This window comes from Mauremys reevesii, linkage group 2, assembly GCF_016161935.1.
Source record: "Mauremys reevesii isolate NIE-2019 linkage group 2, ASM1616193v1, whole genome shotgun sequence".
In the NCBI taxonomy this organism is placed as follows: Eukaryota; Metazoa; Chordata; order Testudines; family Geoemydidae; genus Mauremys; species Mauremys reevesii.
In genome coordinates, this window is record NC_052624.1 from 112,205,081 (window position 1) to 112,222,236 (window position 17,156).

The 17,156-nt window shown below is 40.3% G+C and overlaps 1 protein-coding gene across 18 annotated transcripts in view; it reads left to right on the top strand.

Moving 5' to 3' along the window:
- LOC120396454 (poly(rC)-binding protein 3-like) overlaps window positions 1–17,156 on the top strand; it is a 585,054-nt gene that overhangs the window by 488,659 nt on the left and 79,239 nt on the right. For all 18 annotated transcript variants that reach the window (XM_039521351.1, XM_039521349.1, XM_039521363.1 and 15 more), the window contains one exon: window positions 10,387–10,522. In XM_039521351.1, the coding sequence (XP_039377285.1) occupies window positions 10,445–10,522 (78 nt within the window). In that variant the 5' untranslated portion in view covers window positions 10,387–10,444. The remainder of the gene's footprint in view (window positions 1–10,386; window positions 10,523–17,156) is intronic.

Here is a 17,156-nt window from a genome sequence, read left to right on the forward strand (position 1 = left end):
CCCCTCCTCGCAGGGAAGCGGGTTAACAACCGGTTCTAAAACTGCTTCAAAATTTAACAACCGGTTTGCGTGAACCAGTGCGAACTGGCTCCAGCTCACCACTGCCTCTGCCACCTGTCTTGGGCAAATCATGCAGAGGCAAATGAAAATAAGGGGATAAAAGCTAGTTAACCAAACTGTTATAAATCTCTTTGCTTTAGTTTATACTCAAGCCACAGAACACAGTACTACTCACCTCAGTGGCTTTGATTAACTTTATTTATACAACTATTACCCCTACCCTACATTATAGACTCGTTGAAGCAGGGACTGTGTCTTCATTTATGTTTAGAAATTGTATCACTGGAACACAGTGGGTGCTATGAGAAATAAATAATAAAGTATCATTATGAATAATTAACATTTTTTGCAACCAGACCCCGATTCTGAAAAGCATCCCTCTCCAGGGCAGAACTTAAAGCACATGCTTAAGTCCTGTTGACAATGGTTAAGCTGCTGGTGTGCTGTAACCACCGCCTATCCTGCTGACCAATATTGTCTCACTATTTCATTGTACTCCACAGTCGCTCTGTCTGTATCCATCTGTTCTCTCTTGTCTTATACTAGATTGGAAGCTCCTTGGGGTAGGCACCGTCTCTTTTGTTATGTTTGTACACACATTGTAGCACAATAGGGTCTTAGTCCATGACTGGAGCTCCTAAGTGCTAGGGTAATACTAATACTACTACTAATTATTATTATTATTTTATTTTATTAATAATAATGGGATGCAAGCACATGCTTAAAGTAAGCGTGTGAGTAAGTGCTTTCCTGAAACAGTTCCTCAGTTTCTTACTAAATCGTATGTGCATATTTCATACATTTAATTTAAAGTGTTATTGGAGATATATATGGAGGAGAGACATGACCCTTCATCCCCATATTTTGAATAGTTCCTCAGCAGGACCAACACAGCAGGATTATTTTCCCTTTCCTTAACTACAAATGCAGCAGCTACCTTTCTGTTTGACTCTGTGTGTTTGAGCAAAAGCAGTGGACGTTTTCAGAGTGTCAGATATTTGTTTTCTGGATGGCTTCTCTTACAAAAATCTTCTAACCAGGCTTCCAAATGTAGGCTGTCATGCTTGCCGAAGTACTAAAGATGCAGGCTGCCAGAGGAGTTTAGCATCTTTCTCTGCCTACAAGTAGCATAGAATCTTTAAGCCTTGGAAGTATGTATGGTTCTGGACACACCTGCAGTAGTTTTGCTCGGGGGAGGCAATGCAGGGAAATAGAAGAGTGAAAGAATTTTGCTGCTGCCCCTTTGCCCTTCACCTGTACTGGGGAAATAGCGAGGAGCCCTGGGATTCCTGAGCGAAGTTCTGCTGAATTTGATGGGACTGCTTGCATGAGTCAGGTGAGCAGGATTTATCCTTGATTATGTACAGTGAGGGAGAAAACACCTCACACTCAAGACAGCCAGTCAAGCCCCTGCCCATGCTACAGTGGAAAGTATTGTATCAACAACTGTCTTTATACACAGCTATTGCTTGTAAGCACCCTTTCCGTTGCCTTTGGGGAAGGGGATATTTTATTTCCTGAGAGCGGTGCTACATCCTGGTGTAAAAATAGTTCATCTAACTGCCCGGGAGGACAGACAGTAACAATTCCCAGAAAAATACTCCTGTCCAAACTGGCTGGTGATGACCACTGCAGCCTGGCCATTGCAGACACAGCTTCAACTGCAGCATGGTCATAGCTTAAAAGAGTGAAGACAAGGGGTCTAGAGAGAGAAGGAGCTACAATGATAGATAAACTTTAAGCAGTTGAAAGAGAGGGTTAAAAAGTGGTTCAGCTGTGAAACTGAGAGCAATTTTTTTTGTAATGTCATCTTTGTTGACTACCAAGACCACCATTTTGAATCTCAATGACCCTGTCCTCTGAAAGCAGTTCAGTGGCATGTCAGACACATATTCTCCTTTCATTGCATGAAAACTGTATTCCTAGGGCCTTTTCATACTTAACCAATGTATATTTCCTTCTTCTCATCTAATGGACAGTTGCAAAACTAATATGTGCACTGACTGGGAGAGTTACAATATTTGTCTTTTTGAAGAATTTTGAAAAATATTAATTATAATTTAATGTTAACTGGCAAATTCTATAGCAATGATATAAACTGAAATCCCCAAATGGTAATTCATATTATTTAGGTTGCAGATTGGCTTGTGAAAAGTTGTACCATAAATGTCCTGGGCCTGCCTTTCTAATCTACAGGTGCTCTGGCGCATGCTTGGTAACTGCCCTTTTAAATTATTGTTAAACTTTCTACTCTGCTGTGTACAACATAATGCTGTTTGCAATAGACATTATTACAGCAGCATTTTGAGAAATGTCAGCCACAGTGGTTCTTGAATTTAGCTGATGTAATATAGAAATGTTTATCTGGTATTACTGATCATTGCAAATTGCTTTATGGTCTCAGAGGATGGTGTTGCAAATGTAGTTCTTTGGGATGAAAATTACATTAAACTGATGCAGCTTGTGCTACAATGTATTATGTATCCCATCTGCAAGCTCCACCCAAACAGTAAAAGGAACGGACTTAGTGACTCATATTTTCATGTATCATATCCATCAGATAACCTCTTTTTCAAAACCACAGGAGCAGCTCAGATTATTTTGACATCCTCTGCAGTGTTTGGTAGAGATTTGTTTTCTCTTTCTTCTCTCTGTCCCTTTTTCCCCCTCCAACTCTCTCTCTCTCTCTCTTTCCCAATTTATCTGGATTAAACAAGTCTGATTATTCTTTATGCCATTGCAAATAAAGTCATTTTCAGAAACAGATGTCTAAATCAGCCAGTGAAATAATCCTGGAGGCAGATGCAGCCTTCCATAAGTTGCCAGGCACATGGTGCAATCAAAGTGATGAAACAAAATGGAACAGGCTGCAGAAAAAGTAATTAAATTATAGTTCCATTGTAGAAGCACATTTTAAAATTACTGAGATTCAGAGCCTATAATGCTGGTACTATAGTTGAAAGAATACTTGCCATGGGTCATGAGCATTTTTTTTAAACAGTTATTAATCATGCTTGACTGAAAAGACATGTGTAACCTACAACAAGCAGTAGCTGTAGTTTTGCCAAAGGAAGCTTTTGTTCCCTGAAGAGAATTGTATCAAAGGCCAGTGTGTCCTATTATTACATGTGCAATTGCAGAGTGCAGAGTGCAGAATGTGAAATGGGGCTTTTCAGATTTCAATACAGAGTACCAAAAAAAAAGAAAAAGAAAACAAGTATTGTGTCTTCTTGAATACTGTATGACCTTTTTTCCCTACCAAGTTAACTTATTCACTGACCAAAAAAAAAAAAGTCCCTCCTAAGTAAAGATAATGTTAAGGTTCTGACAAAAATGGAAAAAAGCCAGGAAACCTAAAAAGGCCTAGAAAATAAAGATGAAAAAAACCTCATTAGCTCATCTAAATCCATTTCCCTGCCAACACAAGATTAGTCCCTATTAGAGCTGGTTGAAAATTTTCCAATGGAACCTTTTCTCATTAGAAAATGCCAATTTGTCAAAATAAAAATGTTCTGCGGGGATGTGTACATTTTGATAATATTTCCTTTTAAAAACTCAAAACAAAGCATTTTTATATGGTCCGACCTTATTGTAATGTCTCGTTTTCATTTTGTAATGATTTTTTGTTTTGAAATAGTATTTTATATTTTATGACAAGACAAAATCAAAATGGAACATTTCAACTTTGTCAGAACAAAAGCACTTGGATTGACCCAAAACAAAAAATGGTAAAAAAAAGTTCCAAAGTTTTAACTTGTGGGATATTTTGAAATTTGACATTTCATACCAATACGGAACAAAACATAGATTTCTTAATGAAACGGAAATTCTGATTCCTGACCAGCTCTCATCCCATTTAGAGCCCGAACCAATGTTCTGGAAGTCAAAGGCTAATGGGCATTGGATCCAGCCCCACAGCGCTGGATCCAGTTCATTCCCAAGTGATGGGGCTTTTGCCACTTCACCTTGGAGAATATTAAGTATCAGAGAGGTAGCTGTGTTAGTCTGGATCTGTAAAAAGCGACAGAGTCCTGTGGCACCTTATAGACTAACAGATGCATTGGAACATAAGCTTTCATGGGTGAATACTCACTTCGTCAGATGCATGTAGTGGCATGTAGCATGTAGTGGCATCTGATGAAGTGGGTATTCACCCACGAAAGCTTATGCTCCAATACGTCTGTTAGTCTATGGTGCCACAGGACTCTTTATCACTTTTTGGAGAATATTATTCACCTTAGGAGATTTCAGTGTCCAAAGTTTTTTTTCCAGAAATTCAGCCTAAACTTTCCCTTTAACTGCTTCCTATAACTCCTAGTTATTACCTCTTCCCACATCAACCAACCCTGCTGTACGACCCAAAAAAATTCCTCTCCATCCCAGGTGTTGGTCTTTCAACATTTGTAGTCTGTTATGTGTCTCCTTATTTTGTTCCTTAACCAAGCTAAGCATATTTGGTTTCATAATTTTTCACATACATCAGTCTCCCCCGATTATATTTTATTGCTCTCCTGTGAACTCACTCCAATGTTTCAATTTGTCTGGTAATGAGGTACCCAGAACTAAACATAGTATACTAGGAACAGGTGCATCAGAGCCCTATAGAGAGGACCTATTATTATCTCTGCTTCATGATGTGACATCTCAACCCCTAATTTGCTGTCCACTTACCTGTTCCTAGGTCTCTGATGGCATGACCGCTTTCCAGGTTTCTCTGTCCCACTGGTACAAATAATTTTTCCCCTCATGTATTAGCCTCATTTATTCAGGATGAATCTCTTAGTGTTGATTTCTGCCCATATTTCTCATCTCCGTGTCTCCTTTTGTATTATTGCCTTGCCTTTGCTCAGGTTTGCAAACCTTCTAATTTAGTATAATCAGCAAATTTTGCTAATGTGCTGCTAACACCCTTTTCCAGATCACTAATGAAGATGTTAACTAACACCAGAGTAATGCTGATCTATGCAGTAGTCACTAGATATTTCATTGCAAAATATCATTAGCTACCCACTCTTCAGAAGTCCCCAGAGGAGCCAAAGGATCGTGCTGTGGTTAGTCCTGAGCAGGGGATGATAGGCGAGGGCAAGCTCCTCTAACGCTGCTTTCTAACTCCCACTATCCCCATCTTGCCCTTGGTTATAGGACCAAATTCTGCTTTTGGTCACCCATATGGAATGCCATTAAAGTCAGTGGGGTTACACAGGGGCAGCAGAGGTCACAATTTGGCCTGCAAAATTTAAATAACTTTAAATGGGTTGTGTTTTTAATCAGGTACAGGAAATTCACTCCCATGTAGTAATATTGTAGTGCCAAGCTTCTGCATTTTTACAGCAACCCCTTTATAACAGAGGATGTATAATGGATGTTCAGGGAAAACCAAATGTAGTTTTTGCAGCACTATAGTAAGGGCTGTTATGCTTAGCAAGTTGGATGCAGCAGAGAATCTGCCCCAGTGATTTCAGAAATAGATCATACTGCAGTAAAGTCACTATCAGATGCCTCATTTTTCTGTTATGTGAGTTGTGATATTATATAATAAACAAAGCAGGGTGCCATGGAACTGGTAGGGTGGTTCAGGGATCAATTCCTTACTTCACTGGGTCTATCAAGTGGATAAGGTGAATAGAATTTGGCACCAGATGGTATTTCAGTCAACAGCTGTGTAAAAGCAATCAACAGTTTTTATTTAAGAATTCTGTAGTGCTTTTCCTTGGGTATCCCAGCTACACATAATTAGCAAACGGGCAACTTTACATCTAGCACTAGCTTCTCAGTAGTAAAATGAGATAAATTGTTTCATTTTAGAGCTTAACTTTGAAGTCATTAATAAATATAATATTTGATGTTTCTGAGCTTTTGAGCACTTTGTCAAGTAGGTGACAAACTTGCTTTTGAATTTTAAAGATTCTGCCAGTTTAAATCAATCCTGGAGATATTGATTAGCGTGGCTGAAATCTTGGCAAGCATTTGGTTCTTCACTTTGAGTATTGACTGTCCATATAAACGTCATTTATCATGCTTTTTTTATAAATCTGGTTTCAAACAAAGGTCTGGGAACTTATTCACTGCATAGTCCTCTGGTTGACTAAAATGTTCTTACAATACCAAAGATTTCACTTATTTACAAGAGAGCTGGTGAGTGAGAACTGAAATATTAATCCTGTAAGTGTTATTTTAAAGCAACTGTTATGATGATCTGAAATGGCACTGAAACACAGTGGGTATTTTTTATTCCTGTGAGTGATGAAGTCTTTACAGGAAACAGCCATATTTGCAGCTGGCACGATTGTACTGCTGTGGGCGATATGCTGTCCTTTCTTTTCTCTCAGAGAATTCCCTATACATCCTTGCTTCAAGCAGGCGTGACCATGATGCCCCAGAAAGAGGGCCTTTGACAGATTGTCATCAGTTCCCTTGTGGTAGGATCTTGCCTTCCTCACTGGACTGGATGCTGTATGAAATTCTAACCTCTCTACACTTGTCTGCTGGCGCTGCCTTTTCAGCATGTAGTTAATTCTGTGGCCTAGAGTAATCCAGTGGAATACATCAGGAATTATTTGTCTTTTGTTGTATTTTGGTGGCTTATTGTTTGTTGTTAATCTATTTTTAAATGTTAACAGATTGGTCTAGCAACAATTACTGAAATTCCACATTGAAAAACAGACACCTCATTTATGGTAAATAGTGGTGAAAGTGTACTACACATAACATTTATATGTAAAATTAGAAAATACATATTGAATAAAATATATAGAAAAGGCCCTTTTTATTGGGCCAAATGTCCCCTACATAATAATAAACTGTATAGGGAATAAGAGCTCAGGTTTCTATCTCAGAGGATGAATTTCCATTTTTTACCATGTGGTAATGGGAGTGTTCTGCGCAAAATAAACACATCTCAGGAGTCCTGCTGGAGTCTCACATGCAGGCCTGCCTATGGTTATCCACTAATTTATTATCTCTGGGATTTATTATTGCCACTCATTATAGCTAATAGTGAAGCCACACACCCTGCAAAAGTTCTAGAGAATACAAAACTCAGAGATCAGGCTGCGTAGCAGCAAAGGTCACTGTGGGCACATCACCCCAGTGCTGTCCTTTCTGCACTGGCTCCCCATAGCATTCAGGGAACAATTCAGTGTATCCGTCTTGATATTCACAGTCATCCATGCAATTGGCCTTAGCTACATGAGACTTGACATGGACCTCCACAACCCTGGAACTTATGACAGCTAAATTCCACTGGCAATGAGAAACTATTGACCAATGGGAAGAAGCTCTATAGTGTGGCAGACAGGCCTAGACTATGAAACTCACTTCTGCAAGATTGCAGCATAACCCTGGACTTCACCACGTACAAGTAAATAAATACAAACTCATTTATTTGACTTAGCTTTACCTCAGTCAGTATTTACACATGCCCATACACAAGCCAAAAATCCTATAAAATAATCAAGCTGTTTATCATGTGAGTTTGGACAGAAGAGAGAGAGAGAAATAGTTTTTAGTATTTAAATACTTGGGACATGATCTGATTCTACAGCAGTTTTGCCATGTAATCCATCTGGAAAGGTGGCTAGATTGAGGTGATATGTAGAACAGCTGTCCTCCCAGCCCAGCCAGTGTCTCACCTCTCCACACCCATAAAGCCCAATCTTGTGTGTATTTATGGTGTTACCTACAAAAAATCGTTATTTTTACTGAATAATAATTATAAAATAAGTTTAATTTTAAATGTCTCTTTCAAACTGAATGATCCATATAATTAAAAAAACCTCCTGGGCTTATTTTAGTCAGCTGTTAATATGCTTTACTGGGTCACTGGACTCACTACACCTGAGGCATTGTTAATGACCTAATAACGCAAGCACCATTCTATCTTCATATCTATGTGTCAGTATATTCATGTTTTCATATATTTACTACTTGGAAAGGACATCTCCTTTTTTAACTCATTCTCTCCGCATGCCGCCCCCTTCCTACTACCTAGCTCCTTCCTCCTCACACCTGGCCCTCACCCAAATGTCTCTTCTGCTTCCACAAGATTAAGTACTGGGTGTCAGAACTAAAGCTGGTTGGAATTTTTTTTCCTGCCAAAAATAGCCAGGGGACATGTTTGTCAGCATTTTCAGCAATTTTTTTTGACTTTTCTGCTAAAATCCAGAAAACAAAAAGTCGGCCAAAACCAAAAGTTTTCAGGTTTTCTGACCACCCTCCCACCCCAAATTTTGATGGCACATTTTCACCCAGCCATAGTCAGAACATTGCTGAACTCGCCTGTATTGCAACACCTCTCTGCAAAAGGCCACCACTGCATTTCTTTGGTAGTTTTTGCCAAATGGCAGTATTAGAAGCTTGCTCGTATTCTTTAGAGGCTTGCAGTGATATGCTATCTCAAAGGCCCAGATCCTCAAGGATGTCGAGGCACCTTACTCCTATTGAAATACCTTTTGAGGATCTGGGCCAAACTGACTTACTCAAGGCTACACAGTGTGTCAATAGCACAAACAGGAGTTTCCGGTTTCCGTCCCCTTCCTTAGGCAGCTTGTTCTACTGGACTCTCTTCCATTTTTCTCCAGGTTGGGAGATGTGCAGTGTAAATAAAAATAATAATCTAGACGAGGGACTGATTTATATCAAAGACATAATCAGATTTTCTACTATACTCCTGTTGATCAGTGTGAACTCTCCCAGGGCCTAGTCACAAGTCCAAGTTAAATGGCAGGAAGGGATGTGCAAACCTTTTACCAAAATGTGCTGGTTCCATTCCGGGCTAATTGATCCTGGGAACAGTTGGCCCCCATAACCGAGGGAACAGAGGGGACCCATTTATTCTGTGCGTCTAGGTCTCACAGAACTAGTTGTAGGAACGAGGCGTTTCTGTAGCTCACGAAGCATCCCTCCATAGATCCTCACATGCACATTCACTCTTTCTCATTCCCTTCCATGTAGTTGGGTTGCATACTTTTTTACAGCCCTGTGATAGCCTCGTAACACTTCTGCTACTCCCGCTGAGGCATGAAGGAAAGGACTGAATCTCCTGACCTCAGTCCCCAGAGCCACAATGATCATGTATGAGCAGTCATTAGCCATAGACTCTGCACCTGATGGGACTCATACTGAGCTGCTGGGCCACTACCTGTGAAGTTGTGTCCTTCAGAATGTGTGTTAGCCACTGCAAAGTCCGACCGGGCCACAAAGCTGGGCCAAACTCTGAGATGTCAACACACTGGGGCTGGTTCTTTAGCCACTAGCGCCTCCACTTCTTATAGTGATACCAAAGTAATGAACAACATGAACCTTAACAGATCTTTGAGAGAAGCGACAATTTGCCTTTTTTTTTGGTCCTTGTTCTGAAACTAATGTTCTGCTCTGTGTGTGACTATAAGGATTCAATTTTCTTTAAGACAGGCCTAAAATGGACAAAAATCACTAAACAGTCTCCAAGAAAGCTTTAAGCCTTCTTTACTTTGTGGATTGCCTGTCCCTGGTAACATTCATCCCTCCCCATTTTAATTTGTAATGATAAATGTCCTTGCAATAATAAATTCATAATAGATGCTTGTTTATCCCTTCAAGGCCTGTCCTTGCCGCTTTCATTAGCATTTCAGGATATTTATGACTTTGTGAATGACTGAAAATCTGCAATTTGTCATTAGGGATTAAGAAACATCCTTCTCTCACTTAGGGCAGAAGCTGAGCTTTGGCCTTGGAGAGACAGAACCACCTCTGGGCTTCTTAGACAAAAACAAAGCCAGACAGTGCCCAGATTTACTGCAGCAAGTGGCTCTTCGCTACTCAGATGTCTTTGTTAATGTGTCATCTGCTGTTGCTGGTAGGGTTCAATGTTTAGGCTTGACCAACTGTAGGGACCATAAAATCCTCTGTTGTGCAGGAGCAAGAAAGAATGGGGTGGAGACAGGGAGGAGAAGGGAGAGGAATGTAAGTGTTTCCATTTCCCAGTTCAAACAATAACAGTGTTTAAAAGTAAAATTGGAATTTTTTTCACACACACACAGACACAAATGTGTCAGTTCAAGGAAATATTATATTTCAATTTGTCATTGTGGTTCTGCTACACTGAGTCACTCTCAACTTCAGAGCACACGAAGCCAACAGAATCTAGAAGGCTCAAAAGGCAAGTTTATCACCTACTTCATGAAGGATGAAGTACTCAGGCACTTAAAAAAAACAACAATCAAAGGAGCTTTTCACAAGCTAAGCCACTCTAGGGAAAATCAAAGGGGGGATGTTAATTGGTTTGTGCAGCGTGATATTTTCAGCTTTGAAAAAATTCAGCCATTCAGTGGTACTTTCTTTCTGCAGGTTGACGAAGTGAAAAAACTAAGAAACTGCTTTCAAGCATTGAAGATACCAGGCCAGGATGAACACGAAGGACACAAAAGTGACAGAAGGAGGTCTCAATGTCACACTTACCATACGTCTTCTCATGCACGGCAAGGTGATGCACATAACACTGTAACAGCGGTTGTCTTTTTATTTATCTATGTGTCTGTAGTTGCATTAAAGTCTGACAGTTACATTTACATTTACAGAGGCCCTGGTCCTGCTCAAGTTTAAGTCAAGGCCCAAAGACCTGTCCCTGATTCAGCAATGTGATACCGCTCATGCTGAACTTAAGCATATATTTAATTCCATTCCTGTTCAGCACAGCACTTACGCCCATGGTTAAGTGTGTAAATCAGGGTCTCTAACAGGCCAGTTCGGGGCCAGAGTGCCAATATCAGTGTTGTGACAGCTTCACAATTCTATAACTCAGGGACTGCGAGCAGTTACATACCAAACCCCAGTTTCCAATACTTTGTTAGTCTCTTAATACAGAAGTGTGCTGCTATAAATTCAAACTTGTTTCTCGGGTTCTCGCCCTGAGAGCATGTTTATTGGCAACATTTGGCAAAAGCAGCTTGTGTGTTTTCATGTTCGGGGAGCATCTGTACAGTGCTGGCCTCAGGCAGACATTTGCTCGCCTTTAGCAAGGAAACAGTGAAAATAGATATAGATTAAATATTTTTTGGAAATATCTCACTCTTATATATAACGTTTCTTTTGATTTATAATGCATAAAAATGCTTTCTTGGGCACTAGGCAGCTGTGTTACATATGAAAAATATAATTACATTAAAACAAAACACAGCAGCTACTTCTCACTACCCCCTATACCAGAAAATAACTGATAGAGACATTCAAAACCCATAAAATATCCTCCTAACACAAATACCAGACTGTTTTATGCCCCCATATAAACTGGATTTATGTATGTGCAGGTCTGTATTTGTGTATAACACACAGAAACTATGTTAAAAGAATGTTAAGATTGCAAAGTCAAGCACTCAAAAGTTGGAAGATGGGAGAATTAAGGTTGCCCGTGCAATCTTAACTCAGCCCCTTTGTGCATATGCATTACGATACAGGTTTTAGTTACATGATCACATCCTATTTTTTCCACAGGATCCCTGCCTCCTTCAGTGCACAGGATAGACCTGCTCTGGGGATGAATCAGGGTTGCACAGTGAAGGAAGCTGTTGTCTGTAGGATTCCTGGCTCATATGTTGAGGAAGTTGGAAGACATGTAGGAAGTTAGGTAAGGGATTGCAGGAAGGGAAAGGATGGTCTCATGGTTAAGGCAGTTGAATGCTGCAGTGGAAAATTGGGTCCTATCCCTACCCCTGCCACAGAGTTCCTATGTGATGCTGGACAAGTAACTTGAACCAAACTTTTCACAGGCAATCACTAATCATTTTCTGGGTGTCTGACTTAAGATCCTGGGGCCTAAATTTGCAGCAGTGCAGAGCACTGAAGTCAATGAGAGCAATGCTTTGAACATATAAATTCCGAGCTTATAATGCTCAATACTCTGAAAATTACCCAAAATTAGTGGATACTTTTGGCTTTAATCTCTGTGCTTCAGTTCCCCATCTGTACAATGGGGATAATAATATCTCCTCTCACTGAGCTGTTGGGGAAATAAATTAATTAGTGTATGTGAAGCAATCAGATACTGTAGAGATGAGCAGCATAGAAAAGCCCAGTAGGAAAGTAATAATTATGTCTTCAAATCAGGGTTTGAATAGTGTGTAATGAATAAAGCGCAGGGCTACACATTAAAAAACAAGGTGAAGACAAGAAGAATCAATTGCCTCGGGAGGTTGTGGAATCTCCGTCACTGGAGGTTTTTAAGAGCAGGCTGTCAGGGATGGTCTAGATAATACTTAGTCCTGCCTTGAGTGCAAGGGAATGGACTAGAAGTCCTTTCAAGGTCCTTTCCAATCCTGTGATTCTATGAGTCTATTAAAATATTAAGTAACTGTGGTCCACTCTGTGTACTACATGATACGGGGTCCTGTGGAAAAAATAGCATGTGATTATGTAATTAAAGACTGTATCATGATGCATCCGCAGAAGGGGGGCAAATTAAGGTTACATGGACAACCTTAGTTCTGGCATTTCCACACTTCTAAGTGCTTGACTTTACAACCTTAATAATTTCGTTTTAAGTTAGTTTGTGTGTGTAATTTTCTAGGCTTTTAAAATAAGAAAACAAACGAACAAATGTTCTGTCATGTGATGTTATATATACCCACATGGATCATCAGCAGGGCTGAAACCTTTAGATCTACCACACAGACCTCTGACACTTGAGTTATCGGCGTAACTGGCAGCAGTAGTAGGATGTCATTCTCTCTTTGGACCAGCACAAGAGGGGGATGAGACAGATTGCCAGTGGGTTTCAGAGATCTTTGCTGACAGCAGAAAAATGCTGAGACTCAGGAAACTTGGTTTCCATCCCACGCTCTGGAGGGGAGTGTGCGCTAGTGGGCACAGACTCTTCTGCTAACTCCCCTCAGATTCACTCACCTCCTCCCTGCCCCCATTCCACCCCAACACCACACTGGTTCCTTTATCCAGTCTCTTTGTCCAGCCAATCCCAGTCAGTTTCTCATTTCCTGCCCTCTAGTTATAGTCTGACCAGAGTCCTTATCCAAATTTACTTCTTTCCCTCCCTCCTGGTCAAGCGGCATTCCAGTCAGATGGCTTCCTCCTCTGTGCTGCCTGGGTGACAACAAGGGGTCATTGAAGGTCCATGAGAGACAGGCTCCCTGCTCTCAGTTCCAGTATCTGGCCCAACTGTGGCCTGGAGCAGCCATGACAGGGAAAGTCCAGATTCAGCCATGAAGCCTGGACTGGAAGGAGAATGCTCAGTAGCTCGCTGAGAAAGATGCAATGCACAGTCTGGACCTGTGACAGGCTGGAACATCCTCAGTGAGGATGGTGTCTTCAGAAATCTTAGCTGTTAAAAATCAAAGTCGTTACTGAGCATGTGCTAACTGATTTTTCAGAGAGATTTATAACTTGGCCAAATGTGGGCAGATTTTTCACAGGAGCAGTAAAAGGCATATCCCGACACAAATGCCACCACCTGCCAAATTTCATGTCCCTTCTCCAAAGCATGCTGGCCCTAGATCTCATCAAAGAAAGGGTCACCAGCAGTAATGAACTGCCTATTTTTCCCTAGCCTTTTTCCTTAGAAGTGGCAGAACCATTTTGGCTGAAAATTTTCAGGAAGTTTCAGCCAAACTTGCACCTGACATGTAAAATTTCAACCCAAATGGTTTACGTTTGGCAAAGTTATAAGCCACTGAAAATAGGGTCTTATAATGGGAAGTACCAGGCAAACAAATGGCAGGTGTGTGTGTCTATGTGTGTCTGTGTAAAAACCTAGTATTTGGTTCTGAGGGCTCCATCCTGCAAGGTGCTGGCCCTGATCCAGCACAGCACTTAAATGCATGTTTAACTTCACGCCTCTGGTTAGTCCCACTGGCTTCAGTTAAGCTACTTTTGGCTTACATGCATTTCTGCATCACACCAGAAAGCTACACTGCTCTCAGAATCAAGCCCTTTATGTAACTCAATAAGTATCAGTCATTTTCAGGACATTTTAGTTAAACTGTTTTTTAAACTAGCATAAAGCAATCAGAAAGGAAATTAGAAGTTAAATTTTCTGTGTTGAATGTAGTAAATTGGGTGCACAACTACAGTTAACAGTAAATGGGTGTTCTGTATCTAATCTTCAATTAACATGTAGCCCTGAGAGTTTAAATTAAACCCATAAAAGCAAGGAAATTCAAAGTTAAAGTGGAAATATACCGTACATCCTCAGTTAACAAGGCACAATGGGTGTGCCCTTTACTACAGTATGCTCTAATAATGTGCCCTATTGCACCTAAGTATTGCAAAGAATGTATGAAATGAGAATTTATTTTTGTATATTAAACTCAGGCCCTCACATTTACTTTGATGACATCTTTGTGATTTAAAAATGCTAATATCAATGCCGGAGTTATCATTCTGAGAGCTGTGAGTGGCTCTGAAATAGAGCAAGAAATATGCTTCCACACGGTTTCTTAAGATTTGCTGTGGTAATGGCATCACTGAAAATTGCTGCACTCTAATTAGCATTCTCAGACAAAATACTTAACGGGGCCAGCATTCAGGTTGTAAATAAGGGTTCATAACTTACAGGCAAAAGGGGAGAACTAAAGGACATTGTTAAAAATCATAGCATGTCCTGGTTTTCCAATTTTATTAGTAAAATAAATATATTTTTTAAAGTTGAAATGTATGGAAGTCCATCTTTAACTCTGTCCCTATAATTGTGTTACCTTTTGAACTCCTACATTAGGAGGTTAATATGCTTGTGACATCTGCATTGTTTTTCACAAATAGCCATCTTACACTACACTTGTCTACACTTAACTGCACCGCTGTAGCGCTTAGTGAAGCCGCTACCTGTACCGACAGGAGACCTTCTCCAGTCAGCGTAGGTACTCCACCTCCCCAAGAGGCAGTAGCTATGTTGACAGGAGAAGCCATCCAGTCAACATACTGCTGTTTACACACCCCTGAGTGATGTAGTTATACTAACGTACGTTTGTGGTGTAGACCAAGGCTATGTAAGATTAATTAGCTCAGCTGTAAACCCTGGTGGCTTTGGACATTTTAAACACATATACTTGGGTAGTTTGCATATGGACTTTAAGTGGAGGATGACTTCTTTAACCATGTCCGCTGCACATTATGTAGCATAATACACATTGCTGAACTCCAAAGGGAAGATGTCCACAGACACCAGGAGGCTAACCATTTTGCAGCACAGAAGGTTAATATCGCAAAAACAAATTCCACTAGCTGGCATGAGGGAAGTAATGCTGTACAGGGAGCTGGTTAGATCTTCAGTGTGTGTATATGACATGCAAGAGATAGGGGCGGCCTGATTTTCATCTCATCACTAGATTAAATGAGAAAAAACTCCATTGAAGTCAGTGGCGTCACAGCAGTGTGAAACCCCTCTGAGTAAGATCAGGACAAGATGTTTCTACTGCTGTCTTATCAAGGGATGGTGAATCAGAATCAGAGGACAGTCTCTGGTCTTTCATGGAGGTGGTTGTACATGTCTTATATTAAGGATGATAGAAAGTAGAGGCGTATAGAGCGTATATTGTCAGTGAGAAAGATTTTCTGTATTCAGGCATAAGGCTCATGTTCCATGAAGTTCAGCAGAGATGGGGCAGGGAAAATGGGGACAGAATTAAGGTTGTTTAGAATACCCTAATGCTCTATTTCCCTCTTTCAGATATTTGAATTGTATATAGTTTTCAACATTTGTTCTATAAAACTATGATGTTCTTTCAAGCTCCTCCCCCAGTAAGGAGCCTGTGTATTCACAACTATAATTTTATCTTACCTACATTTTGTGTCTGGGAATTTCCTTAGTTTTTTTTTTTTTTTTAATGTTTTTGGTTTCCACTTTTGTGAAGTATTGATGTGGTGTGAGCCCCCGCCGGAGTCCTTCCCCGGCTCACAAGCTGTGCCAGAATCCCCAGCCAGTATATAAAATATCCCAGCAGCACCAGCTATGTCAGTTGCTAACTACTCCACTTCTTGGGGCTCTGCCATACTTGGATGTTCAATTTTTTCAATCTTCCCTCATAGGTCATGTTTTCTAGACCTTTAATCATTCTTGTTGCTCTTCTCTGGACTTTTTCCAATTTGTCCACATCTTTCCTTAAATGTGGCACCCAAAAGTGGACATAAAACTCCAGTGGAGGCCTAATCAGTGCGGAGTAGAGCAGAAGAATTACTTCTTGTGTCTTGCTTACAACACTCCTGGTAATACATCCCAGAATGATGTTCGCTTTTTTTGCAACAGTGTTACACTGTTCACTCATACTTAGCTTGTGATCCACTATGACCCCCAGATCCTTTCTGAATACTCCTTCCTAGCAATTACTTCCCATTTTGTATGTGTGCAATTGATTATTCCTTCATAAATGGAGTACTTTGCATTTGTCCTTATTGAATTTTATCCTATTTTCTTCAGACCATTTCTCCAGTTTGTGCAAATCATTTTGAATTTTAATCCTATCCTCCAAAGCACTTGCAAGCCCTCCAGCTTGTTATCATCTGCAAACTTTGTAAGTGTATTTTCTATGTATTATCTAAATTATTGATGAAGATATTGAACAGAACTGGACCCAGAACTGATCACTGCAGGACCCCATTCAATATGCCCTTCCAGCTTTACTGTGAACCACTGATAACTACTCTCTAGGAATGGTTTTCCAACCAGTTATGCGCCCACCTTATAGTAATTCCAACTAGATTGTATTTCCCTAGTTTGTTTATCAGAAGGTCACACAAGACAGTATCAAAAGCCTTAATAAAATCAAGCTATACCATATCTACTGCTTCCCCCCGAGCCACAAGGCTTGTTACCCTTTAAAGGAAAGTGATCAGGTTGGCTTGACACGATTTGTTCTTGACAAATCCAGACTGACTGCTACTTATCACCTTATTATCTTCTAGGTGTTTGCAAACTGATTGCTTAATTATTTGCTCCATTATCTTACTGAAGTATCCTTGCTGGCCATCTCAGCATGGAGACTAAAGTTTGAATGGGCCCAGAAATTAAATCACCTTTCCCCTTCTAAAGGTGGAACTTTCAGGCCAGGCTGGGGTAGGATGGCAGTGTTATTGTTGCACTGCTATTACCCGTTCCTGTTTTGTGGATAAAGAGA